The 27,083-nt window shown below is 43.0% G+C and overlaps 2 protein-coding genes across 2 annotated transcripts; both read right to left on the bottom strand.

Moving 5' to 3' along the window:
• Positions 1-3,656: 3,656 nt before the first annotated feature.
• Positions 3,657-6,357, bottom strand: LOC101782749 (E3 ubiquitin-protein ligase CIP8). Its single transcript, XM_004974631.1, has 2 exons — positions 5,608-6,357; positions 3,657-3,842 (listed from the first exon to the last, which is right to left on the bottom strand). The coding sequence occupies exons 1-2, from the start codon at positions 6,355-6,357 to the stop codon at positions 3,657-3,659; spliced, it is 936 nt and encodes a 311-aa protein (XP_004974688.1).
• Positions 6,358-16,652: 10,295 nt separating this feature from the next.
• Positions 16,653-18,101, bottom strand: LOC101762614. The gene has a single exon (XM_004973363.2). It carries the CDS (start codon positions 18,066-18,068, stop codon positions 16,944-16,946), a length of 1,125 nt encoding a protein of 374 aa, XP_004973420.1. The 5' UTR covers positions 18,069-18,101; the 3' UTR covers positions 16,653-16,943.
• Between the last annotated feature and the right edge of the window lie 8,982 nt (positions 18,102-27,083).

Genomic DNA, 27,083 nt, shown 5'->3' with positions numbered 1-27,083 from the left:
TTACCAGAGTGCAACCAAACAAAGAGGGCAATCACCTATTCCACCTCCAAATATACTGTAATATGATTCCCTTTGCGTTTACATTACCTTAGCACGAACCAAACACTATCTAAGGTCTTTGGATCAACTAGAGTTAAATGGTTAGCTGGGATTATTTAGGTGAAGGCAATGGCCAGATAGTTGTTAGCTGGCTAGCTGAGAGGGCTAAGAATTATCGTTAACTATATGGTGTTTGGGACAAGCTAATTACTCTCTGTGTGCTCATTGGCATCCGCGGATCCAACTGCTCTGTTACAGAACAGGGATGTGGGTACACAACCCGTGCAGCGCCAGGGCGCAAACCCAGCCATGAAGCCTTCACCGGGCGCTCTTCCACCATGCTATTAACACGTCTGCATGAGTAACCATATAGTTGATATAAATAATTTTAAAACATGTACTAACATATTCTCCATAGATACTAATATATCTGGCACAATGCATATGTATCCATGTAGCTGATATAAATAGATACGAAACATAAGCTACTAGAAATATGAGCATTCGTCCCAAATCTTAGTACCGGTCACATTTTGATCTAGTACTGATGTTAGTATTAGTACCGGATCCAAATTTGAAGGTCCCCGGAAGCCCTTTAGTACCAGGTCGTAACACCACCTGGTACTAAAAGTACTGGTGGTGTTAGTACCGTCACACAGATTTTTTTCTTTATTTTTTGACAAAAAACGGATTAGTACCGGTTGGTGTTACCAACAGGTACTAATGCGTACCCTTTAGTATCAGTTATTTAACCCGGTACCGACTTAGCAGTATCGGCTAAACCTCGATTCCCAGCAATGATATACTAGTATATATTTCCTATAAATGCAACACATCTGGTTGCCCCGTACGTATGGGTATCCATATATAATTGATGTAAATATATAGAAACTAGAAGCTTATACTACTATATTATCCATGAAAGCTAACTTATCTTTCCCAATGCAAATGTAAGTATCCATATAGTTGTATTAATATATGCTACGTATAAACATATACTGATATATTCTCCATCAATACTAACATATCTTTGCTCCATGCATGAGTGTACATCTTTCTCCATGTCTCAGATGAGAGATTTTGAACATCTTTGCTACTTTTCCCTCTTCCTCTCTCTGTTTGTCATCTATCTAGATATAGATATAGATGTAGGTATAGAAATAGATATGTGATGCATGTTGCCGTAGAATTAGCATGAGCATTATACTAGTAGTATATATAGGAGCACATCGATGCTTCATGGAGTGATCATAACAACTTAAAAGTTACATTGCCTAACCACGAAGCCTAGGAAAATAGTGCTCCTCCTGGTTGTGTTTGCAATAATCTCTCCTCGCCATGTGACGGCTTTATTGTACCCGACAGCAGAAGGGCGCCATCCTGTACAGCATTGTTGCACCTAAGTCTTGGAGTCAGTGCTGCAGGGATGTCAGAGCTGTACCGAATAGGGACATGATCTGCATTAGAACTTTAGAAGACTGCTTACAAATAAAGAGATGATGAAGGTCGTTCCAATAAGGATCTTGAATCTGGCACAGCTCTGTTAGATGCTCCTACTGCTCCTCCACCAAATCATCATCGCTAGGTAATTAAAAACATTAATTTCTGATCCATTTCACACTATATTCTTGAGTATGCAAAGGGGTTAATGAACTTAGAAATGAGGATTGGTCATGTTTCTCCTCAGGCCCTGTTGCAGTCTTGAAGGGAGACGGCTATCGCCCTGAAGGAGTTTTGAAAGAAGATACATATGCTATGTAATAAAATCCTTCAAAGAAAAATCATTATGACATGTATATTTGACTAAGGAAATATATTTATCAAGGTTCGCTGACTATTGTGATTCCTCTCGTGAGCGTGCCACCGTTGGAAGCATAGTGCTAAAAGGCTTACTCAGGAAAATTGGTTCTAAAGTATCGAAAGATCATCACATTTGGAAAACACCATCAAAAGTTTGCTGTTCTGTGAACTACCAGATCTGCTACATCCATTGCTTAAATAATATAACTTCTCTCATGCTTACAAACAACACAATGAAAATGATTATCTGCTAGCAACACTTGCTGATAACTGTACAGCACTAACCAAGACACAAAAAAAAGGGTTTCTGTAGCAATAAGACTAACATGCAGAATGGCTAGGAACCTAATAACATCCTAGCTAGTGATTATTCAGAGAACAATCCCATCTCACAAGTACATGATGATTCAGCGTCTCTTCTCCCCCACACGATCCAAAGCCAGAGTTGCCCTGAATTTTACTCATGCTCTGTATTCACAGCCAGGGCCGGGCTGGCAAGGCTCTGTACGGAATACTGAAGTGGAACCTACTAGATTAGCAAAACAGAAGAATAAAATAGCGGATATGGTATAATGTATTACGTAGCAATGGAATATATCAAGACTTATACCTTTATAGTTGCATAATCTTTACTTGAACAGCTTCATTCTTGTGGTGTTATTTGAAATGAAATCTTAAATGATAGAGTCATAATCATTCTTCAATTTATAAACATGCATATAAAAAATAAAAAACATAACTGACAGTTAAACTATTAAAGGATGCATGTACAGAATTGAGAAATAAAAAATAGTAAATTACCTTTACCTTTGCAGCGAGGTAGCGAGCGACGAGCCCTTCAGGCGGCAGCCCTGAACCTGTGAAATGGTATTTTCTAGCAAGAAAGATCTAATGTGCACTTCTCGTTATCGCGTGGCTGATCTCATTTTAGTCGAAACCTTAGTAAAGACTTAGTTTTTGTTCATGAAAATGAGCGTGGGACACATTCTATGATGCATGCATCATTTAGCACAATAATTCGTTTAGATTGTTCACATTAATTCGTCTCACAAGTTCATCTTCTGGATCTCTTCAAGGAAGAAATTTAGCATCGAGATGATGGGACCCCAGAAGGAATTAAGCATTTTTTACAAAAAAAATAAATAAACGAAATTAGCTTGACTAGTATATTAGTTACATTTGGTTGACTTTGTAGAGCGAGCTTTTTTTTTAGAGAAGTTGACCTTCATTAGCACCTCATTCTCTAGAGGAACAACGAGTGATGGGACTAATTAACATATCAAAGTTCCTGGCTCTCCCCATGTGCCTAGCTAGCTCGAGGTAAGCGAATCATTCTGCAAACAATATACTCGTAATCCTTTGATTGTTGCAGGTCAACTCCACTACAATATACAACACAATATGCTTTTCAACCTTACAAGCCTGCAATCTACGTTAGATCAGGTGTTCGGAGGCAGGATACGTTCGAAGGATTGCAGGAACGCAGCCTCTGTTAGCAATACAACGGGTTTAAAAGTCACATAGGCCGAGGCCAAGCAGGCCAGATCATGAGACCAGATGGACAATGCCCTTTCTGTGTAAAGGAGGAAGACTGCACACACCTTTTTGTCAAATGTCAGAGGAGTTGAAGCTTCTGGTCCTTTATTAGTTTTGATTTGCATTCTCTTGCACCCTCTGATAGTGTCAAAGCTCTCTGGATTCTTAATCCCTTACAAGAACAGAACTCTCAGATCCATAGTACGGTTCTCATCCACATCCTCTGAAATATATGGAAATGTCGTAATGCAAAAGTTTTCAGACACGAAGATGAAGCTAATCTACCGATTGCAAGAAGATGCCATGACGATCTCCGAATCATGAGGTGGAACAAATTCTTGATCGTCGATGGGCAAGACGTAGTCCGACCTCGTCGTCGTCACGCGGATGGTTGCCGCTGTCGCCGGCGGATGGCTGAGGGGGAACATGTGCTCGGGCGTCTGCTTCTCCAGAGACTCGTTGTCCTGCTGCCAATGAAAGCAAGTCGTCAAGAGGATTCAAGCCTCTGATTTGGTTGCTCATAGCTTATCGTCGGTCGATCCACGGGCAGCAAAAACACCCGAATTATTATCTTATAATAATAATCCGATCGGATGTATATCCAGCAATTTATAGGCTTCGGTGAAGGGCCGGATTCGATTAGGCTGAGTTGTAGTATTTTTGTAAACTTGGACTCCGGTTCTTACCATAACATCGACCACGGCTCGGTCTCTCTAGTTGCCGTTAGTTAAGGTGCGCACACCAACTTTGGGACAGAACGTCAGGTAAATTTTGTCTCGCGCGCTCCTAAATCTAAAAAAAATTAGAAAATCCGGCGATCAATTATTTGATAATATAGCCACTATATCTATTTTGTTCATGAGAAAGATCCACCTTTGTTATTGTCAAAATAATGTAAAGTAACCTATATCTAAATTATTATCCACATTGTGAAAATAATCTAAAGTAGCTCTCTAATCTTCATATAAACTGTCCACCTATGTTATTGAAATATATTCAAACGTAATCATCTAAATCTGCACCTATATTATTAAAATATATTCTAAAGTAATCCTCCAAATTTGCATCTAAATTATGCTCCTCCACCATTATTATATTAAAAATAAATTAAAGTAACATTTAAGGACATGTTTGGAAAGAAAGGAGTGGTTTAGGATATTTTAGAATTCGGTTCAAGTTTGTACTAAATCCTAAGGATCTAGATTTTAAAACTATATTTTTAAACATGTTGTAAATGTGCATCAAAATTATCTACCTCTACCGTTATATAAACAAATATATCAAAGTACTCCTATATATATGCTTACTCGTTTTGCCATTATTGTTAATATAGAAGAAAAAATTTAAATTAAGCCATAAATACATGATCCACGTCACCATGATTACTGCATATACATGTATGCATAAAGTTACGGTTTTAAGTTTCTCCCTCAAACATATAACTCAAGTTAAGGTTTTAAGTTTCAACTAAACATAACATGTTAACACACATGAATGTGCAACGCAAAAGGGAGAAACTATGGATGGATGAGGATGGAAAATCGAGTAATTGATCATTACATATAAAACTGATATCTTACATTAATTAAGCTTTCAACTAAATATATGTAAAATACATATGAAGGTGAGATGTAAAAAGAAATGGGGATGAAAAAACACACAGAGCAATTAATAACTAGAATCTATTACGAGGAATAAAAGATAAGAAAGTATATATATTCGTACTGTATTAGAATATGAATAAATAAGAAAAAAAGAGAAACAATTTACTAGTTTAACCTTTAGGCTACGTTGTGTTAGCAAAACCCGCGACATTTCAGACAGCCAAAAAGAGTTGCATGTAGTTCTCTCTCTCTCTGTTTCTTTTTTTGCTATCCAAAAGGTCAGCTTTAGCGGACCAGAGTTAGTACTTAGTACTAGTACCTATTATAACTTCCAGCCCCTGCTCCTGCACGGATCAACGTACTCTATAATTAGTTTACATTTGACAGCCATATCAGGCTCCTGTGCACGCCTTGATCCTCTGCAGGCAGCGCATGGCGGCAGAGCGGGCAGAGATGGCTGCACGACATCGTCTTAATTCTGTTAGATTCATACACTTTATTATACACTTATATATACTTATATATATTCCTAGAAAAGTCAATACGACCTTAGGACGGCGGGAGCAATGCCTCCGGACAGCAACTACCAGCCCCTGCTCCGCCTGCACGGATCAACGTATTAGCTTACATTAACAGCCATGTTGCGTGCCTGTGGCCTGTGCACGCCTTGGTCGTTGGTAGGCAGCGCGTGGCGGCAGAGCGGGCACAGGTGGCTGCGCGACAGCCATTTTTTGAGGCACTTGCGATGGAACCGATGCTTGAACGCGCAGGGCATCACATAGAGCCTTTTGCCTTTCTTGTAGTGCCTCATGCAGATGATGCACATGTTGTCAGCTCCTGATGACCCGTCGTGCCTCTGCTTCTTGAGGCCCGCGATCGCCGCCGCGGAGGCCGGGACGCCTCCGAAGCCGCCGTCGCTGAACCTGGCGGGGGTAGCCTCGCCGGCAGTCATGTCATGGTCGTCGTCGTAGAGCGCGGGGTCCGAGAGTAGGTACTGGCCGCCATTATCGCCGCCGGAACCAGCAGCCTCCACTGTCTCTGCTGCTTGAAGGTGCCCAGTGCCATCCGGTGTTGTTATTAGCTCCTGGCCAAACGTATCGTCGTAGGCAGCAGCGTGGTTGTACTGATGGTGCTCCCACTGCATTGGGTATTCTTCAGGCTCGTCGGACGGGTTGTCGTTACCCGGATAGAAATCGTCACCGGACACCACTGGTATTGGGTCTCTGTGCTGTCTGTAATAAGAGTCTGCACCGTCGTCATGTTCATGTATTTGGGCGGCTGCCTCTAATATTTCTGTCAACCGTCTAAGCTTCTCTAACAGCTCGTCTATCCTGGACTGCAGCGCATCACGTTCGCGCCTGAATTTCGCGTCGTGCATGCAGCCTGAATTTCGTGTGGATAATTGATTTGTCCTTTGTGTTGGGGAGTATTATATTTATAAGCGTGGCGTGGACACGGGTCCGTCCGATTAGGAATCGGATCAGTGCAGGTGCAGACTTGACGGATTTGGTTATTGATACGCGTAAGAACTATCGCTTGGACAGCAGGCTCGGCTGGTCGCGTCCGCGCCGGGCCCGTGGCGGCCGCGAGCTCTCATACAGGCAACCTCCAAGCTGCCATCGTGGCAACTATCATATCCTGCATATTCTAACACAATTATTAATTATACTTATACATAATCATTGTAAATTTTGTTTGGGTGTGGTAGAATTTAGATATTAATTACTCTGCATGTTTTTTTTTATCCTTGTCCACAATTTTTTCTCCTATTGCATCATATCTTCGTGTGTGCTCCCACGTATTTAGTTGAAACATTAACTTGACCTACTTATTTAACATGGAAATCCACAAGCACATCACGGCATGAAAATTCTAGACCATGCTGGTACAGCATGAACGTGAGGTCGTACTTGTGCGCAGGATTTTGGGACGGCACAACACTACAACATACTGGCACGATAAGATCCACGTTCCGCATAGCATAGTTTAAATCCCATCTCTAGCTATGAAGGCAGGGTGCGGGCACGTGCATGTGCAAAACTTTATGTGGGATAAGCAATGATGCCAACATTGAGCTGAAATTTTCTTATTGCCAAATTTCAAATACCACTATCCGCTTTTTAAATCACATGTTGGATTCGATATCCACTGATATCTTGGTATTTGTTGTGATTTTATCTTATTTTTCGGTGCATTTTATCTTGGTTCCTGGTGTTTGGGTCAGTTCAAGGAATTCAGCTTCCGAGGAAAAATGTGCAAAAACCGCTCCCCCATCACGTTCAAACACACATGGAGAAATAATTTGTTCCTCAAGAAACAGACTAATCGTTTGGGGGAATGCAACTTAAGCTCTGAACTGGCAGAAAACAAAAACAGAGATTCAGAGCATGTTGCAATGTTGAGCGTCTCATGCTGGACTTCGATTGCTTAAGTGCGTTGCATGGAACCATGTGGGACCAGAATTATTTTCATTCTGAAACAGAAAAGAAACGGGATGTGCATCACGAGAGAAAATTACAGGTAAATAAATCCACGACTGGCTACCTACTCATCAGTAGGTCAATACAATGTACAAAACTAGTAAAATGACCCATGCAAATAGCACGGGTAGCTCTCCATGCTAACATTTGATCTTTTTTACTTGAAAAAATGTTCAAATAATTTTTTCATTCTACTTTGCTATACAACCTATATACTCCACACTTAACCAGCATTTAATAGATTATCCAACCCCGAGTGGGGGTTCGGTTCGTTGGCTGGTATTTGTTTAGTCATTCAGATAGTGACTGGTGTTTTTTTAGCTATGCATCACACACCTCATGTGGATCTAGCTTTCAACAGCGTAGAACACATCACGAGAGATGTTGAAGGGGGCTGGTTGCTCCGTTATATGCATGCTAATGGGCCTTTCCTTCACAACGAGAAAAAAAAGAGCTATGCTATTGCTCGACCCTTTCCTACTTACTTCGAATCAATAGGGCCTATCATTTTTCATGAGGCGGGCCAAATAGCGAATGAAATGCAAAAATAGGGGAAGGGGTCCCTTTGCTGTAGTTCCTCGAAATCCTCTACTAGTCATTAGTTTCAAAGCAAAGGTATCCGATTCAAAGCAAAGGTATCCGGTATAGGGGTCGTGGGCAGGTTAGTGTTTCATTTCGATAGGTGATAGTGGTATACCCAAACCATATGGTATAGGCCTTGGAAAGGAAAGTAAATCAAGTCCATCTTACATGATTTCTTCACTTGCTTGGGCTTAAGTGGTACCGGTACCTGGAGATTAGTTCAGTTCTCTTTCTCCACATGACACCCTTATGTTGTCAAACTAATGAATCTTTCTCCGCCCCTGCTTCGACCGATGAAAGTGGTACGTGAGTTGGGTTTAGAATGTCGTGAGACAGTTCGGTTCCTATCTACCGTTGGTGTTAAAGGGAGAACTGCGAGGAGCCAACCCTAGTACGAGAGGGCTGGGTTGGGTCAACCTATGGTGTACCGGTTGTTATGCCTATAGCAGCGTCGGGCAACTAAGTTGGTATGGAAGAACTGCTGTGCCGCAGGAAATCCTTCTCTATACAAGTTCTCGTACGAGGTTTTTGAACAGAGAACAGGCACAAAATTGAGGAACTTTCTAGCATAACACACCCGTAATGGCGATCTCGTTCTCACGCGCCTGTCCCTCTTGCTAAGCCTAAGTGTTAAGCATAGCATATATATTAACCCATCTTAAAAGGACTTCCAAACATTGATTTTAGGAGAGTCATTTTGTAGGACCATTCTTTTTCACCCACTTGAAATTCTCGTAAAGAGAGAGTGAGTGTTGTTTTCTAAAACTGATATTTTATAGCCATTTTCAGTGCATCTAGATCAGAAGCCTGCGTGCGGGCTCTTTCTTAATTTCATGTCCATCCCTCACTCGGGCTACTCAAAACTTTGATTCAGGAAAGAAATGCAGAAGGAATTCAATCACTACTAATTGGTATATTTATTTATGCATCCATTCGCCATAGTTCTAGCATTACAGCAAACCTGTGTCAAATATATTTTGCAAATGGTCTGACCAAGTTATCATCCCTTTTATAATAATATGTTTTGGCCCAAGACATGAATTCATGATAAAATCGAATACCGATGTTGAAATATAGTTTTTTATGTTCAAGTAATATAATTTTTTTCTTCTTATGATGTTAATTAGTTTTTGTTACTATAAGAAATTGTCATTAGGTTTTAATAAGAAGATATAGGTGACTTAATAGTTTTTATGTAGTCAGTTATTGAGTGGAATTGGCGAATGCAGTCCAGTCGCACTTAGCCCAATTATTATGTCTAATTGAGCTATAGTTTCTAGCATATAATTTACTCGTGTCTTCAATCTTGTATTGGTGGATGCATTCATTGGTGAGTTGACAAAGCTGCCCTTCAGCCACCCTGGCATTGCATATTCGCTTTTTTACATAGGTGGTGTGATATGATGCCGAGAGGTTGACCTTCTTGAATTTCCTCCGATCTTCCACTCCACCAACCCTATTTGCTACATTTTTAGATGTTGTTTTTGACCTTATTTTCTCATCTGGCTTCATCAAGATCTTCGGCCGGGTGCTTTTCTCTCTATGGTACATAGCATTTTCCATCGATCGAGTAGATATATCTCTTTTTCGTGTGGTACTCTCTTGAAGATTTCACAATTTTTGTTTTTTTAAAATTAATTGTGATGCAAAGAAACTAACTAACTGGGAACACTTAGTTCACTCTTTTAGATTTTATTTGTAATGGTATTATGCTTTTATTTTAGAAACTTCTTATTTATTATAAAATAATATATTTTATATTCCATGTATGTATGCTTTCGTATGAGAAGTTATTGTAATATAATTTCAATATAGTATAATTTTAAATGAATTTGCAAATAAAATTATGTGGAGATTGTCCAATGCTGTTATTTTGGCCCATCGACCTAGACCAATGCTCTATCTTTTTTTCTATCTTTTTTCCCTCCTCAGATTCTTTTCCCTTCCTGGTAAGGGAGCAACCCTGCAACTTCAATTGTGTACCTCTTCTTGGAGTTGTAACAGAGCATCTAAGAGGTGTGGTTTGAGTTTTCTGCCTTGTCTATTTTCCAAGGCTTGCTAGCTGTGCCAATCCTTACTTCTTCCTATTCTCTAATGACACTCTCAACATCATCGTCTTCTTTGACGGGTCTTTGGTGCAATATGACTAGCCCGTTTTACTAGTTATTAAGACCGAGTATGTCATCCGCTTTGTTGGCGGCATCAGCTGGAGATCAGGCCATCCACCTTCGTCACATCCTAGATGTGAACGAAGTTATTATCTTTGATTCCTCCAGGTCATGATGCTAAAGACATAATTTCATATCTACATCAATTTATATAAATCATTACTTGTGTGGGTGCCAACATTCGTAGTCGAATGCACCATCCATGGCCCTGCCCCAGTTTCCATGGTGAGAGGTGTCATCTATGATGCCTCTTTCATCGATGGTCGCATTGTGGGTGGCGGCTTCATAGAATTTAAAGCCTTCCTCTCCTAATTCAAAATTTAGCTATTAACTAATTATATTATACATGGAGAGGAATTCAAAATTTAGCTATTAACTAACTATATTATACATGGTCTCTTTACGTAAGTAGTTTGCTTTCCAATCTCAATGATTGCTCTAATTCCAAAATTAGTTATTCATTAATTGTATTTTTTCATAGACACTTTAATTATTTGTCTGTTTTGCTTCCCAATTTGTATACAATTCAATTACTAATGTGTTATGTTTTTAAATTCTAAATTTATCTATTTATTAATCGTATTCAACATTGACCCTTTGGGTTTAGCGAAGACTACAAATCTCCATAAATTCAACAATGTGTATCTGCTCATGTTTTTATGGGAATTGTAATGAAATATTTCTAGGCTTTCCATGTGGAATTACTATTCTTTGTCTACCATAAAATCAGGAGAAAGAATACATCATTGCGGATTAGTATTCGTCCACGTTGCCACAAAGCTACCCAGCCTGATCATCCATGGTTGTTTTGTCTCTATACAACACCTTGGCCAATTAGCAAGGGGAGTTCTGATTCCCCATCAATATAATTCAGCAAGAAACATTTTCTTTCTATGCAGAACCTTCAGCTCGCTCTGCCTGTTTGCGCATTAAGGCAAACGTGGTCACCAAAGCAAACCCTTCAAGTTAGTGGAGTTAGGCTAGAATAGCTCTCCTTCAGGTTCCAAGTCTCCTTGGAGTCTAGGGTATGGCTCTTGTATCTTTTATTCCTAGGTTGACTTTATCCTATTCAAGATATTCATCTTCCTTATATAGTGTTGTGCTTGGTTCTTCTATACATGAGTTGGTTATATACCCTTGCTATCGTGATGTGCTAAGCTTATACGCTTGTATGCTAGTCGTATACCCTTGCTATCGTAGTATAGGCTTATATACTCTCATGTGTGCTAATAGACCTTGCTAGATGTTATACTTTGTGTGATGTGAACCCGTGGGGTTGAATCCTGATCTTTCGATGAGAGAAGGGGATAACTCGATTTGGGGATGGAGATGACATTCACAGCCCGACTACAACCATCCAAGGATGTTGTGCCTTAGCAACCGATACACCACCTCCAATGGTCGTCGCAATCTTGTGGAGCACAATCAACCAAACCACTAGGGTAATTCCTACAAGCAATTAAGGAACAAGTAAGAACAAGTAGAACAAGCAACTCAATTGCAAATATGGAGATAAAAACCAATCTAAAATCACAAAGTTGATGTTCTAAATTGAGTAGAACGGATGGTCTAGTCGACACACGCGTCTATAAGGAAGTAGAAATGGCTAAACTTTCAAGAAAATAAAACCCAATCTATTTGTGGCAGTCCTTATTAATACCTTGGAGGATGACCAGGGGGTCCTGGTGTCATGCTCCAACCCTAGAATGTGTCCTTATTGGACCCGACTTGATACAAGGCCCATCGAGTCAAAATAGGGTGATGTAGCACCGTAGACAGAAAATGTCTCTGGAATAAATCGACGATTGAGGCCGCCTCAGAAATGATATGACCATGAATCTAGATCCATATGAAAATAGACATGATAAGGATTCCATGAAGTACTTGAACATCCCAATCTGAGTCCATATGCGACCATGGTGACCGTTACAAGTTAGTGTTGTTCTGCAGTTTGAATCCAATTCCGAAACGTGTTGGATTTGATCTCTTTCTTTCCTTGGGCCAAAGTGACATGGTGGCCTAGTGGGGAACGCTAGGAATTCTTGGACTTGGTCCCCAATCAACTTCTTTGGAGCTCCATGCCTTCCATGTGTGTTTAATACTATTTTTGATCCATGTATGTATTTCTAAAAATGACAATGAACACACATCATGGTGCAGCATCAATTCATCAAATATATCAAATACAATCATAGCAAAGAATTATTTCACCTTTGAATCAAAAGTTGCTAATGTGGTTGTATCCGAGCAAGTGATGTTCTCATCATTATGTGCATACATATCATGTATAGGCCAGTTGATCTATGCTACGGCATCGGTTCAGTGGCCATTTCCATGGTGGCTTCAGCCATTGTCACCATAGCTAGGATGTTGGAGTGTTGTTAACAATGCAAGCATGGTGCTTAGATTGCTTAGCTTCATTGGATATGAATTTGTCCCACTGATTGCTAGGGGTAGGTGGCATGTAGTGATAGCCCTGTTCGTCCTTTGTAATCCCCCACATTCGGGTACGCTGTAGGAGTTTATAAATTAGCAGTAAATACGCTGGCAGACCGTTAGGGTACTGTCTCCCCATGTGTGCCTGGTTGCATAGGCCTGGCTCCTACACAATGTTTATTTATATTATGCTTGTATGATCTGTGTAGTATATAGGAAGTACATATGAATCTAGAGCTAACTCTTAGTCCTTCTCCCTAGCTTAGTTATCTTGAGATGATTCTTCTCTGTGTGTCACACTATCTTCTGTGTGTGTCACACTACCCTATCCATTTATCTTACCCCTGCCTTGAGTATTATCTCTATCCATCTTATGATATACTCATATGCATAGTAAACTCTTTTGACCTACCCGCCTTCCTTTGGGAAATACGATACCCTTAGGAATACTCTTGGGGTGAAATGCTACAACGGTATATCCGTGCGCTTGTGGATTTATTCTTGATCGTTAAATATACCAACAGGTGGTTCGGAGATCGAGTCAAAGTCCTTGAAGTTTCGGTGCCTCTCTCTCTACCCGTCGCTTGTTCGCATACAACCTTGGTAAGTATAAAGCTAATTACCCAGTTGTTTACAGCAAGTTATCTATTTGTTCAATGTCCTACTATCATGAAGAACATACCACCCCAAGGAGGTTCCTATCATGTGGTATTAGAGCCATTATTACGATGGTAGGTTTCATAACCATTCATATGTCCCACCTTTTAGTTTACCATATGTTATTGTTTATACATGCTTGTTTTGTTGTGCATATGAAATATTTTAAGGGTTATGCTAATATGTCATTGACAAACCAATACTTTTGGATGTGGTTAAATTTGTATCGAAGGCATGTTGTATGCCGTATCAAATTATTGGTAAATGTACTCTTACTTATGGTGCTAGAATGTGCTATCATATACTCCCATTTTACACATCAACAATTAAAAATAAGTGTAAAATGCACTATAGATTCCTAAACTTGTCACGCCGTGTCAACTAAGTTTCTAAACTTCTAAAAATGCATGTCACGCCGTGTCAACTAAGCTTCTAAACTTCTAAAAGGCATTTTTAGGTCCTTACCTATGTAAACGGTCCATCTCATATCCCAAACGAGCCATGTAAGCTTCCAACGTGGCATGCCACCGTGGTGCTATGCTGGTGATGATATACAAAAGACCCGCTAATTTCTATCACTTTGCAGTCTGTATCCTCTCTCCACTCCTCCCCTCCCATTCAGCTGCCACCTCATATTGTCATGCTCGCCTGGCTTCCTAGCTGGTGCTGGCCCCGCCATCGCCATGGGAGCCCGCGGCATGCTGGGCGACCTCACCGTGGCCACGCCACTGCGTAAGTCTCAGCTGCGATGGGTGTCGACGCTTCCTCCTCGCCATCGGCATCGGCGTCCATGCAGCTGGCCGTGCGGCGCCCCTGAGCGCGATGGACACGGAGGTAAGCCAGGCTAGCTGGGCCGCGGTCGAAGCCCCGGCCATCTTCTCCTGATGGAAATTGCGTAGACAGCCAAAAAGAAATCCGTAGCAAAGAAATAGAAAAGATAAAATATTTTGATTTGAACATCGGTAACATCAGCAAATCGATAAGATTTGCATCTCTCTGGCCTCATCTCATTGCCTCATCTCATTTGGACCTCCTACAGGACCTCCTGACGCGATGGAGCAGCTCGCACGAGCGGTAGTGAAACGCCGGAGCTAAATGGTGGAATGGTGATCAGAGGCTGATATGAGGGAGGCGTGCGCCTGGATACTGCAGCCTTGGGGAGGGAGGAGGCGTTGCCGGCCCGCCGCCAGCCGCGTGCACAAAGTTGCGGGGGACGGCGGAGGAAGTGCCGTTGTCCTGCCAGCTGACACCATGGAGGAATGGAGAGGAGAGGAGGGGCAAATGGGAGGAGACGTGGAATGCGGAGGGGTTTATTGCATATTCGCTAGCATGGTGCCACGGTGGCATTGCCACATCAGTGTCAGATGCTTGCTTGGCATGTTTGGGATCTGGGATGGACATTTTAGATAGTTTGAGACCTAAAAATGCAATTTACAAGTTTAGGGACCTGGTTGATACAACATAATATGTTTAGGAACCTGTAATGCATTTTACTCTAAAAATAATATAATTATATCTTTTGTCTCTCTATATTATATTCTATGGCATGTCTTTTTATAGTAATAACTTTATTGTTTATTATGTATGTCTTTGATATAATATATTTATTATTTACAACATATTATGTAATTATTAAATTACTAGGTTTTTAAAAAAACACATGCCCGTGGCATGTATATCTCTTTTATATTACTTTATGTTAAATGAAAAGTGATTGTAACTACTGAGCAGCACTACCAGAAAAAGTACTGCACAGAACCAAATGTTTATCAGCATGTAGAATATCAAATAAGAAGTGACCAAATATTCTCCATAAATGCTAACAGATCTGGCCCCATGCATATAAATATCCATGTAGTTGGTATAAATAGATATGAAACATATAATATATATTCTCAATAAATGGTAACACCTCTTGCCTCATACATATGTGTATCTATATAGTTAATCTAAATATAGATAGATAGATAGATAGATAGATAGATAGATAGATGGATAGATAGATAGATACTAGAAGCATATACTACCATATTATATATCCTACAATTTTAACTTATCTACGGAGCTGACGCACGCAATTGGTAAAACTCAAGGGTGGAGTTCACCGGCCAGGTTTCAAACACTGGCACCCACATATTTAGCCTCAAAAGAAGGCTGGGATTAGGGATGCAAGTTATATATATTTTGGGTCGTTGGGTTGATCTAAAAAGTGGATAAAATGAACTAGAATGATATTCCACGTAAATAATTTTGGAGGATAAATATATTAGATTGGCATGCCATCATAATTAATCAGCTGACACAGGAAAACTATTGGTTACCCACTTGCATCCCTAGCTGGGATGTTTGCCTCTTTAAAAAAATGCTAACTTATCTTGCCCCATGCATATATAATTATCCATGTAGTTGTCGTAAGATATACTACGTACAAACATATATTGATATATTCTCCATAAATACTAATATATTTTTTTCATGCAGATGAGTATGCATCTTTCTTCATGTAGTTGTATTAAGATATACTACGTAATATGTACAAACATATACCGATATATTCTTCATAAATACTAACGTATCTTTGCTCATGAAGATGAGTACATACATCTTTCTCCTGTACCTGATCAAAGATGAACATATGCGCATTCAACATTGGTGAGTTATCTATCTATGTAGATATAGATATATGTGTATGTATGTCGCCATAGAATTGGCACAGACATTATACTCCTAGCTATATATAGGAGCACTCCTTCACCGAGCGATCATAACAACTGAACAAGCTACATTAGCCTAAGTACGATGCCTGGGAAAATAGTGCTCCTCCTGGTTGTGTTTGCAATAGTCTCTCCTAGCCACGTGATGGCTGATTGTACCCAGGAGCAGAAGGCCGCCATCCTGTACGACTGCCGCAAATACCTTTCCAGGATGGCAAGAAGGATTGTCGCGCCTAAGACTTGGGATCACTGCTGCAGGGATGTCAGGGCTGTACCGAATAGGGACATGGACTGCATTAGAAAGCTGCTTACGTATACAGAAGTGATGAGGATCGTTGAAATAAGGATCACGAATCTGGCATACCTCTGTTAGATGCTCCTACTTCTCCTCCCCGCCCTCATCATCATGGCTAGGTAAGAACACTAATTTCTGATCCATTTCACGCTATGTTCCGCAATATGCTGAAGGAGGTGATAAGGTTAGAAATGAGGATTGGTCATGTTTTTCCTTCCAGACCATGTTGCAAAGGGACGGCTATCATCGTTGATGGAATTTGAAAGAAGATATGTTGGCATTTTAATAAAATCATTCGAAGCAAAATCATTATGGCATGTATATTTGATGAAAGAAATATCTTTATCAAGGTTTGCTGGTGAATTTTTATTCAATCCCTTGTTGCCACTGAAAAAAATCCTATCCCTCTTATGCCATCCCGTGTGCATGACACACGGTCCTGCTACGTCTTTGCTATGTGGACTTAGTGGCATACAAGCGTTTGGAATTTTTTCAGTGGCATTGACGGAATTAGGCCCCAACCATTCATTATCTCACAGTGTACATGATTTAACATCTCTTCTCTTTCACACACGACGCACACGACGTACAGTACAGCCACGGTTGACCTCAATTTTATTCTTGCTCTGTATTCACAGCTGCTTCGATCTGAATTTGTTGAGATGCGCAAAGTCAAAGGCCACAACCACACTGCCATCCAGCCTCTTCACCACGAACCTCTCCACCAGCACCGATCCGCCGGCAAGCCTCCCGGCGTCCTCCTCCTCGTCCACCCACCCGCCCCTGTACTCCTCCCACCGCATCCTCTCCCACACGCTCGTGCACACACCGATCCTCTGTCCCGTCGCCGCCGCCCTAAACCACACGTACCCGTCGCCGTTCCCCGAGCTCCCCACCTCCTGCTTCGCTTCCACGCTCCCACCGATGAGCGCCCTGTTGCTGGCCAGCTTCGAGACGCCGGCGGCGTGCGCGTGCACCGGCTCCCAGCGCTGTTCCAGCGTCACCTCGTAGAACGCGCTGCGCTCCATCTGCTCGCGCGGCGCGACGCCGCCTTCTATGACGACGAAGAACGGGGAGTACCATTTCCCGACGGCAGCCGTGTTGGTCGCCGCCGGGAACGCGTCGAGGATGGCGGCGTCGGGGAGCTGGCGGGACCGGAGGGCGGCGTCGAGGCCCCGCGCCTCGCCGAGCTCGAAGTCCTTGGGCTTGGACGCGTACACGCGCCAGCCCTTCTTGCGGTAGAGGAAGTACGGGAAGCCATCGGGGGCGACGGCCCTCGCCGTGAACCGCCCCCGCCGGCGCGGCACGATCTCGATCTGCTGGTAGATGTCCGCCGGGTCGAACGGCCGGGGCTCGACGTCGCTGATGCACCGGCAGAAGCAGCACGGGACCATGTCCTCCTCGCGAGAGCACGCCCTGACGAGGCCCCTGCGCCGGCCGGCGGCGATGACGGGGTAGTAGCGGTTGGACGCGAGCGGCTGGTCGGGGACGGGGACGAACACGACGGCGTCGGCGTAGGTGGTGCTGCTCTCGCCGTGTTGCTCCGTGTACCGCACGGTGAGCACGCGGTTCTGCGGGAACGGGAGGTCACGGACGCGCGTCCCGCCGCATGTGCCCCAGCAGCAAGTCTCGCCGTCGTCGCCGTCGTCGTCGGGGACCTTCACCACGAGGTAGCCGGAGTTCCGGCCCTCCGGTGGCGGCCGGGACGCCGCCTCCGGGTGGCTCTTGAACAGGGACAGCGGCTTGGTCGCGTACATTTTCTGATTAAGCTGATATGGGTGTCATGTGCTTTGTGTTGGTAGCGATGAAGAGACAAGTACGATACATCATACATATATGTATACGTTTGGCGACGGACACGATACCTTTGAGGCTTTGACGAAAGATGATAAGAAATGTTATATGGACCTTTCCTGGCATGTGATAAGCTAAAATAAAGATGAGATAAAAATCCAGAGATGATTACTGGACCATATGGGAAACGCGTCTTTGACTTGACTAGTCGTTACTAGTGACCCTAATTGTTGAGTGCTGACAAATTGTCGGTAGCGTAAGTATAGCTGAAATTCAACCAGCTTTTTTTTTTTGAAAAACCAGCTTTGAAACTACTTGCACAGCTCACGGCTGTACACAAATATAATGAGGTTCGAAACTTCTCCGGGGTTGATAAGTACAAGCACCCCATTTAATAATCTATGGCTCTATGCAGTCCAATCTTATCAACACAATAGCCATCAAACCGTGCATTCGGCACAAGTTGGTTTTGGGCCCTTGGAAGGTTTTATTGGATGGCTTCTCCGACGGCTTCTGAAGAAACTATACCGAAGAAACTATACGGAATGCCCTTCCAACAAATGGTTTCAACCACGGAGCACCCACGAAGCCGGTAGCCGATTTTTACTAGCGAGGCAAAGCTGGAATTTCTAGCTCCCCGCGGCTTCCTCCCCACCCGCGCAGGACTCGGTACGAAATTGCCTCTAGACTTCGCTGTAATTACAGCCAAAATACCACCACCCCCTCAAAATTGGCAAGGCCTCATCCACACAGCGAACCGCACGTCTCCCCCAGGCCTCGATTCCTCTCTCCCTCTCCTCATGGTCTGCGGTGGCAGTGGAGAAATGGAGGACGGGGCGGTGGCGCCAGCCGGAAGAGGACCCCCGGTGGCTGAAAGGGGCAGATTCAGTGGTGGTCTGCAAGATGCAGCCGCGGAGGTAGTAGCGGTGCCACATCCCCATTCGCGTGATAGGGAGGCCCACCAACGGGTCCCTGGGCGCGCTCCTGGCCGCCGCGGGTGTGCCCCCAGGCCTGGGGCCGGGCGCATGGCTAGGCTTCCATGGTGCACCTGGAGTAGTAGTGTCCGCAAGGGCGGACGGCACCACCCAGACCGGCCACGCTGCTAGGTCCTGGGGTGGTGCCCCAGCCATGCCGGGCCTAGCCGCCAGCGCATGGCCCAGCCGCCATGACTGGAGGCACATCCATGCCCGCAGGCGTCGGCATGGCTGGCCATGGAGGATAGCTGGAGTGGTGGGCCAGAGCAGCAGTCGCAGCTCTAGGGCTGGAATGGTTCCGTGCCGATCTTGCCACTTGTTGACGGCAGTTAGCACGCTAATTTATGAACCACAAGCATACGGATCAGTTGTAACTCTTCCCTTAGAGTAATCCCCAAGATTTATCAATCCGTGGAACAAGTGGATTTGCACGCTTAACTAAGCACTAATCTATGTAACCGAAGGTTCTTTGTATATGATAAGATTGAACTAACAACAGAACTAGTGACTTCGATTAAAGCGGATAGAGAGTATGGATGTAAACAAGATAGATAAAATGCTTGTCCTAGGGATCTAGGATCCCTTGTAGATGTAATCGCTTTGCATGAAAGAACTAGATCTAAGTGTTATCGTGAGTGGATGTGAACCATGCCCAACACTTTCTATCTCATACATTGTCACTATACGAGGGTACTCAATTATTAAACGATAAGAACACGATATGATGATCGTTCTAGGTAAGCAAATAAGCAACCCAAAGTAGCGCTGGCTAGGCATTATATAAAATAGCATCATCAAGATATGATAGATAACAAACAGATCTTAAACAAGAGGTTCAGCGATTACAAATCAATGTCTCCAAACAACCCCGAGGATAAACAGAGATTTTACCCCCATGATCTTACACATATTCATAGAATTCTGGGTAAAGATCGTCCTATAGATCAACTGAACCGAAGACGACGACGAACGGGGGCAGAAAAGCCCCAGGCCGATCGGCCTGGGCACCTCCAAGTCGATCGGCTTAGGAGGTTTCTCTCTCCTCTGGTGCTCCGCTTCGCGTGGCTTTTTATAGATCCAATCTTCTCTCCGTTTTTCCTCCTTGTCGCGGTGGTGGATGGTGTTTGCGTGGTGTTTTCTCCTCTATCTCCAACTCCTCCTCCTTGAAGTTCATGAGGGGGTATTTATAGTCTCCCATAGGCGGCGGCTCTAGGTCAATATCGGTGAAAAAACCCTAGAGATCATCATAGATTTCACGCTGAAGAAACGGGAGGTCGACCGGGCCTTGGAATGGGCCAAGCCGATCGGCCTAGAGGGTCCCAGGTCGATCGGCCTTTGCCCTTCCTGGCCCTTCTGGTCCTCTCCTTCCTCGTGCTAGCTTCCCTCAATGACCCATGTTCAAATATCCATTAAGCTCTTTATGTAAATCCTCTTGATTATGTCGTATTTCCTACCAAAATACAATATGCTCCAAAATACAACACATCTGTAATAATAGGGTTATTTCAGGTGCTAAGTGGTGGGTTAGTATAAGAATAAGCATGAAAACACTGGTTAAATAGCAGTAAAAGTGTATCAATAACGAGCGTAAACAATCCTCCCACGCTTAGCTAGAAACTTCTCCAGCAAGGTTGAACAAAGATCTTGAACTAAACCTGAGCAAGTGAGTCAAGTATCTAGCCTTCAAACAAAAGATCAGAGGAGCAGCAAAGATAATCAAAGTATGGGTGTTCAAAGATTTATCTAAGCAAAGATTCCCCACAGCTATTATTCAAGACCAAGTGACTTTAAGAATCAACTACACTTACTTTCTGACTTTCTTCGGAGGGTTTTCTTCCATCATAAAACAATCTCCCTGCAACAAAATTGAAACAAGAATCCTTTTCCAGGTGCTTACATGTCACTCAAATGAATGGTGGCTATCCTACTTATTTCCAAGCTCTCATCTCTCAAAAGTTCACTCAATTATATAGTGGAGCTTGGGTAAGGCTAGCTAGAATCAACACTTATATTATCGAATTAAGAAAACTCTCTAACAGTTACTTACCTTCCGAGCCATTGATCATGAGAAGATATAGAATGGTTGACATGTGCAAAGGCAAATAAATAGTGACTCTGAGGCACAGGCGATGTCCTCGTCATCGCAATGCACATGGTTGGAATGAAAATATGTTCCGTAAACAAGTTCATCTATTCTTTGCACCTCTCTTGATCTTCATGACAGTAAAAACTCCTCATTTATTTCTTTCTCTTTTTTCATATTATTTTTTTTCTTTTTCTCAATATTTTTCCTTCTTTCTTTCTTTCCTTCTTTCCTTCTTTCTTTATTTTTAATCTCTTCTCCAAACCTCCTCTAAAGACCACACCATAAAAATTAGTTTTATACCCTTCTAGAGGCCTTCTAGGAATTTGCTGCATGAAAACCGAGGCAAAGGAGCCCCAGGCCGATCGGCCTAGAGGGGACCAAGCCGATCGGCCTGGCCTCTCCTTTCCTGCCCTCTGGCTCAACTTTCTGGTGAAACTTCCTTTTCTTGTATCTTTCCTTATTTTCCACAAAGCTCAATAAAAAGCGGAACAAATCTTTGTATATTGGGTTGTGTTCAAGGAATAAGTAATAAATTGAGAAATATTTGGTTTGGGTTTCGGAATTCAGTAGAAATTATGATTGTTCCAGTGAAAAACTCTCATTACTTAGTATTGACTAGGCTAGAAATCAGAGATGGTCAAAGAATATGATCAATGCTCATAATTAAGGCAAACTAAGAGAGAGCGATCCTAACTCAATTCAAAGCGTCAATTCTTGCTTATGGTGGTATGAATAAATATTTTTAGGCATTTGGTAGGATAGGCAAAACTCTCAACCTGGTAGAAAACTTGATCAATCTTGTTTTTGCAGAGGTTTTATATAAGCAACAAAATTTTAAATCACCTCCAATTCAAGAGTTACACATAAAGCATAATCAAAACCAAATCACTTGATCATCATAAACCATAGGTATTGCATAAACAAATCAATTACTAAACTCCACAACAAAGATTTAGAATTCAAGACAATGCTCAGGATCAAAAGTTTCAAAGGCAAAATAAAAGACAAGCAAGCAAAGGTACACACTAAAAACGCTCGCACGATCCTCATTTTTTATTCATGCTTCTTCTCACAAAGACGCTAAAGTAGCGATCTAGGCCTAAGTCTTCCTAGAAGTTTAAGAAGACTACTACTTTATCTACTTTTGATTAAAATAAAAATACTAGATTAGACTCTCACATGACTCGACTCGACCAAACTAGATCCAAAAACTCATACGAGCAGCGATCTCCCCCCACGCTTAAAATCTACGACGTCCTCGTCGTAACCATATGAAACACAAAGGGAGAGATGCTCGTAAACGCACTAGTGATGATGCCCGCACTGCTTGCACACAGGACGATTGCTACTTCCTTCGCCATGAGCCTTGTTCTTCCTCATGTTGCCGCACATCTCGAAGAGCTTCCTCATGTTCCTTTGCAAGAACTTGAAGTCGTCCTCCTAACGGTGATCATTATCCTCAACCTTTTGATCTTGAGCTTGCAAGGCTAGCATGATGTCGTCGACGACATTGAAGAGGTAATGGATGTTCTTCCTGCAAGTGGTGCAACACGTAGGATCATGCTCCTCTGGTTGTAGCCCATTGTCTTCTAGATCCTTTTCTTGGCCCTTGTCTTGACGGTGTTCCTCTTCCTCCTTGCTTTTCTTCATCTCATCAGCCCAATCCTAGTATGTGTTGGCATCTTCTTTGTCGTCACGGCCTGCAGCATCCCACGATCCAGGGCTCCTATCTTCCTTCCAATCGCTATCACCTTCGTAGTCAACCGGCGAGTACTCGGGCATCTTCTCCACATAGCTCTAGCGCTTGATCCGGAGGAGCCTTGCTAAACAAGCGACAATGACCTCCTTTTTCTTGTTGGTTGCTTCATCATCACTTGAAAGGATGATGAAATTGCGATCCATGAGCTTTCCAGACGGCGCCTTGCCTCCAACGCTGATGCGAGCAATCCTTGGCGGAGTTTTGGGACCCAACTCGCACCTCTTGACTTCCATGTGAACAGCGAAGGTAGCGGCTAAAGGAGAGGGTGGTGCCGATTGGCCTGGGGAGGTCAGGCCAATCGGCCTGGCCTCCTTCGCCAGCTACTACCCCTCTCATCTTCCGAGCTTCTGGACATCGCCATTGCACTTTTTTTCTGGTTTGGGTGGATCTAAATTACTTGTGTAGATGCGAAACTCGAGCTCCAATTGCCCTCATTATATACTCTTGAAATCTTGGCCAAGGATCCACACATTTCCAAAAACTTCCTCGCCCCTTCCCACAAAAATTCACTTCCATATTTTGTCATTACCAAAGATGGGAGAGGGGAACTGATTCGGTGGCGAAAACCTCCCAGGCCGATCGGCCTGGGGGCTACGGGGCCGATCGGCCCAGGGGGTTTTCAGCCCCTCTGCCTCCTAACTTTTCGTAGCAGCACGTACGTCTAAAAATATATCTAATTTTTTAAGTCCCACACAAAAAATTGGATGAAAGATCTAGGTATCATTGCAAATGTTTAGCCCATGATGCACCCTTTGGGGAAGCATGGCTTCTTTGTGCTGCAAAGGCACTTCATGTGACTTGGTTAATGTGAATGAAAGAAAAAAAATTAGTAATTCACCAAGTTTTTGTGCTTAATGTTGATATTCTTGCTTGCTTAGTTGTTATATGATGTCTACCAAAAGAAGTAGGCACATGGTTTCAACAAGCCTTGACATGACTTGTGATGCATATGTGGGTGTTTGCAATGATCTCTTGTTGAGAATGTATCTTCCTTGTATGAGCTCTAATGACCTAGTTTAATTCTTGCTTGAGTGATTCATGACTAGATGCTTGCTCATGTGGTGATACTTTTATAAACTACAAAATTTGTCAACTTGCTTCGTCTTTTGCTTATACCATAATATCCTCTTGATGGTGATGCAATTGCTCTTTATGTCTACCTGCTTGTGCATTATCTCACTTGTAGCCTTTGCAAGTGCTTTGTGATATATTTGAGAAGCTTGGTAGGTTGTATACCCATGGCATGCATTTTGTGCTCCCATGCGTATCTTATGTTTCCATTTAAGGGGGGAGTCTTGCATTTAATGGGGAGTTTTGCATTTGAGGGGGAGCATGCATTCTTTTGCTCTTGTTCATGCATTTCATTGTGGCATGTTTTCAGGGGGAGTGCATGTGTTCAGGGGGAGCTTGTGATTTTTGTGCTCTCTTTTGCTCTTTTGCCGGTTGTGTTGAGCTTTTACCTCTTCTTAAGGAACCGGCATTTGGTTTGAGCTTTCGATCGTCACATGATTGGTGTTGAGCCCTTTTTGCCTCTTCTTGAGGGATCATGTGTTTTTGATCTTCACATGATTGATGTTGAGCCCTTTCTGCCTCTTCTTGAGGGATCATGTGTTCTTTGTCTCGGTTGTGTTGAGCCATTGCCCATGTCTTTGGGACCGAGACTTTTGCAAGTTGATTTGGCCATTGTGATGCTTCTCATGCCATGTGACTTTAATCTTTACCTTTACATGACTTTCGATCACTTGGATGAGAGTATGGCCTAATTGGTTTCACAACTTAGCTTTTATGGTTCTTCTCATCTCAAGTGACTTTGATCTTAGTTTTTACTTAGCTTTCGATCACTTGGATGAGATTTTCGACTTGTGCCTCTCAAACCATTTCTTTGTGCTTGAATGTTGTCAACACACTCATCAAGGAGGAGATTGAGAAAATCAAGTTGATATGAACCTTGATTTAATTGTGATGAGCGTTTGACAAATGTTGAAATGGCTTTGACAGCATTTTGGGATTCATGAAGCTCTTGTGTCTCTCGCCTGACTTTTTAGTTGATTTGCGGGATTCATCAAGGGGGAGATTGAGAAATGGCTTTGATGCCATCTAGAATTTTTGATTGGAGCTTGCATGATCCTTTCTCATATCAAGTTGCCTTGTGTTTGCTCTTACTTGGATTTTGGGCACTTGAATGAGTTCTCTTTTGCTTTCAAATCATCTTTTGTCAATGCACTTATCAAGGGGGATATTGAGAGACCAAGTTGAGAAGTTCCTTGGTCTATTTGTGATGAGTGATTGACTAGATGATATGAGGCTTTACCGGTTGAGTCCATATTCCATATATGCTTGATTATGCTAACGGCTAACCGGAGGTGTGTGTTGTGTGAGTTGTGTTGTGGTATTTGAGTATACCATATGTTGTGTGTTGTGTCTCTTGGCTTGTGATGTGCAGGTGTAGGATGCGATGTGGTGGTTGACGACATAAGGTGAAGGTCAAGCGCGAAAGGTCCATGCCAATGAACTAGGGCTATGAAGGGTGGACACGAGTAGGCTTGGAACCAGGGACCTGAGGAGTCCAGGCGGAGTCATGGGCGATCCACATGGTGCATGGAAGAGCAAGAGTACATGGACGATGATAGAGACAACGTCGGTCAAGTCAAGCAAGACGGAGGCAAGTCAAGTAGGCGGCCCAGGAGCTAGGAGCGAAAGATTTGGAGGCGTCGAAGGATTGGAGGAGGCTGGACACGCGTCGACAACAGTGAGTCACGCCTTGCGGGACGTGCAAGAGGGTTTGACCGGTTTGACCTCAAAACTCGGGGTGAGTCACATCAGGAGGGTGTGCAGAGGGTTTGACCTCAAAACTGGGGGTGAGTCACACCAGGTGGATGTGCAGAGGGTTTGGGTGGTTTGGGCCTCAAAACCACCGCGCAGGCAGGTTTGCCAGTTTGGACCTCAAAACCGGGGGCAAGTTCGATGCGGCCGGACGGTGTCGAGTTGGAGGACGCGTGGCACCATTGCGAAGCTTGCGTCGAGGCGAAGCTTGCGTCGAGGCGAAGCGAAGTCGTGAAGGTGCTGGGTCCATCCGATGAACGAAGAAAATGTTGGACGGTTTTACCCCTGGTGAGGTATTTGAGTTGTATGCTTAATGTTAGGGTATTTTGGACATTAGCCAAATGTCTATATATATGTGGGAGGGCTGTTGGGGCAGCTATTCCCCTTGGGCTTATTTTGGTGGTTGCTACTCATTTGTTTGTGAGAGCTTTGGGAGAGAAGAGAGGGGAGAGAGGAGGGATCTTTGTTTGATCTTTTTGCCATCCTAGCTTTGATTGTGCTAAGGGGTGGATTGTAACCGGATATGGTGAAGTAATCCAAAGATCTATTTCATGCTATTTGTTCCATCACATTTAGATTTGCAATTTCCGTTTGTTTTCTCTCTTTTCTTCCCTCTCACATTTTTAGTTGATTCGTGTTTTGTGGGGAGTTTTGAGCCAATCCAGTTGTTTGGAAATGAACTAGGACGTGAGTTGAACCTTTCCACCGAAGGGATTTGATTGAAACCTCACGAGTTCATAGATCGAGTCGATTGAAGTTTCAGGGTTGAGAAAATAGAGTTCTTCATAAGATTTGGAATTACTCTTTATTTGCAAATCTTTTGGGGATGATTTCTTAGGAGAAGCTTATTTACTAAGTTGTGAAGCTATGTTTCAAATTTCGTGATTCTTGGAGGTCGTTTGACCCTATTTCGGGTTTTTCTATCATCTTTGCGCAGGGTCTTTTGGAATTCCGGAAATCTCAGGACCTTCGGAAATTTCTGCACGTCTGGAATTTTCCGAAGGTTCCTCCGGATTTTTTCGCACAGAGGTGTTGGTTTTCAAAGTTTGTCTTCCAGAGCTTGTTTGAAGTCTTTCTTACTTTCGCTATTCTCAAATTGGATTCCTAGCAACATTCCTAGGTCTATTAGCTTGTGCATAGCTAAGTGGACTTGATTTTGCTAGAAGAGAGGCTTGTGGGCTTTTAGTCGAAGTTGTTGGAGAAAATTTGAATCGGCTCCCATTCACCCCCCTTCCGGTCGCATTTCTGGTCCTTCAGGTTCCAAGAATATCTTTAGTCACTATCCATTCACAACATATGCTTTGACGTCCATAATTGTTACCGCTTCGGTAGGTGA

Source organism: Setaria italica, chromosome VI, assembly GCF_000263155.2.
Source record: "Setaria italica strain Yugu1 chromosome VI, Setaria_italica_v2.0, whole genome shotgun sequence".
Classification (NCBI taxonomy): Eukaryota; Viridiplantae; Streptophyta; class Magnoliopsida; order Poales; family Poaceae; genus Setaria; species Setaria italica.
This window is presented reverse-complemented; position numbering and strand designations above follow the sequence as displayed.

Coding starts and splice junctions, on each gene's coding strand:
- LOC101782749 (XM_004974631.1), bottom strand. CDS start 6,357: ATGCACGACGCGAAATTCAGGCGCGAACGTGATGCGCTGCAGTCCAGG. Junction 3,843..5,607: donor CACGCAACATGGCTGTTAAT/GTAAGCTAATAC, acceptor TTTCATTGGCAG/CAGGACAACGAGTCTCTGGA.
- LOC101762614 (XM_004973363.2), bottom strand. CDS start 18,068: ATGTACGCGACCAAGCCGCTGTCCCTGTTCAAGAGCCACCCGGAGGCG.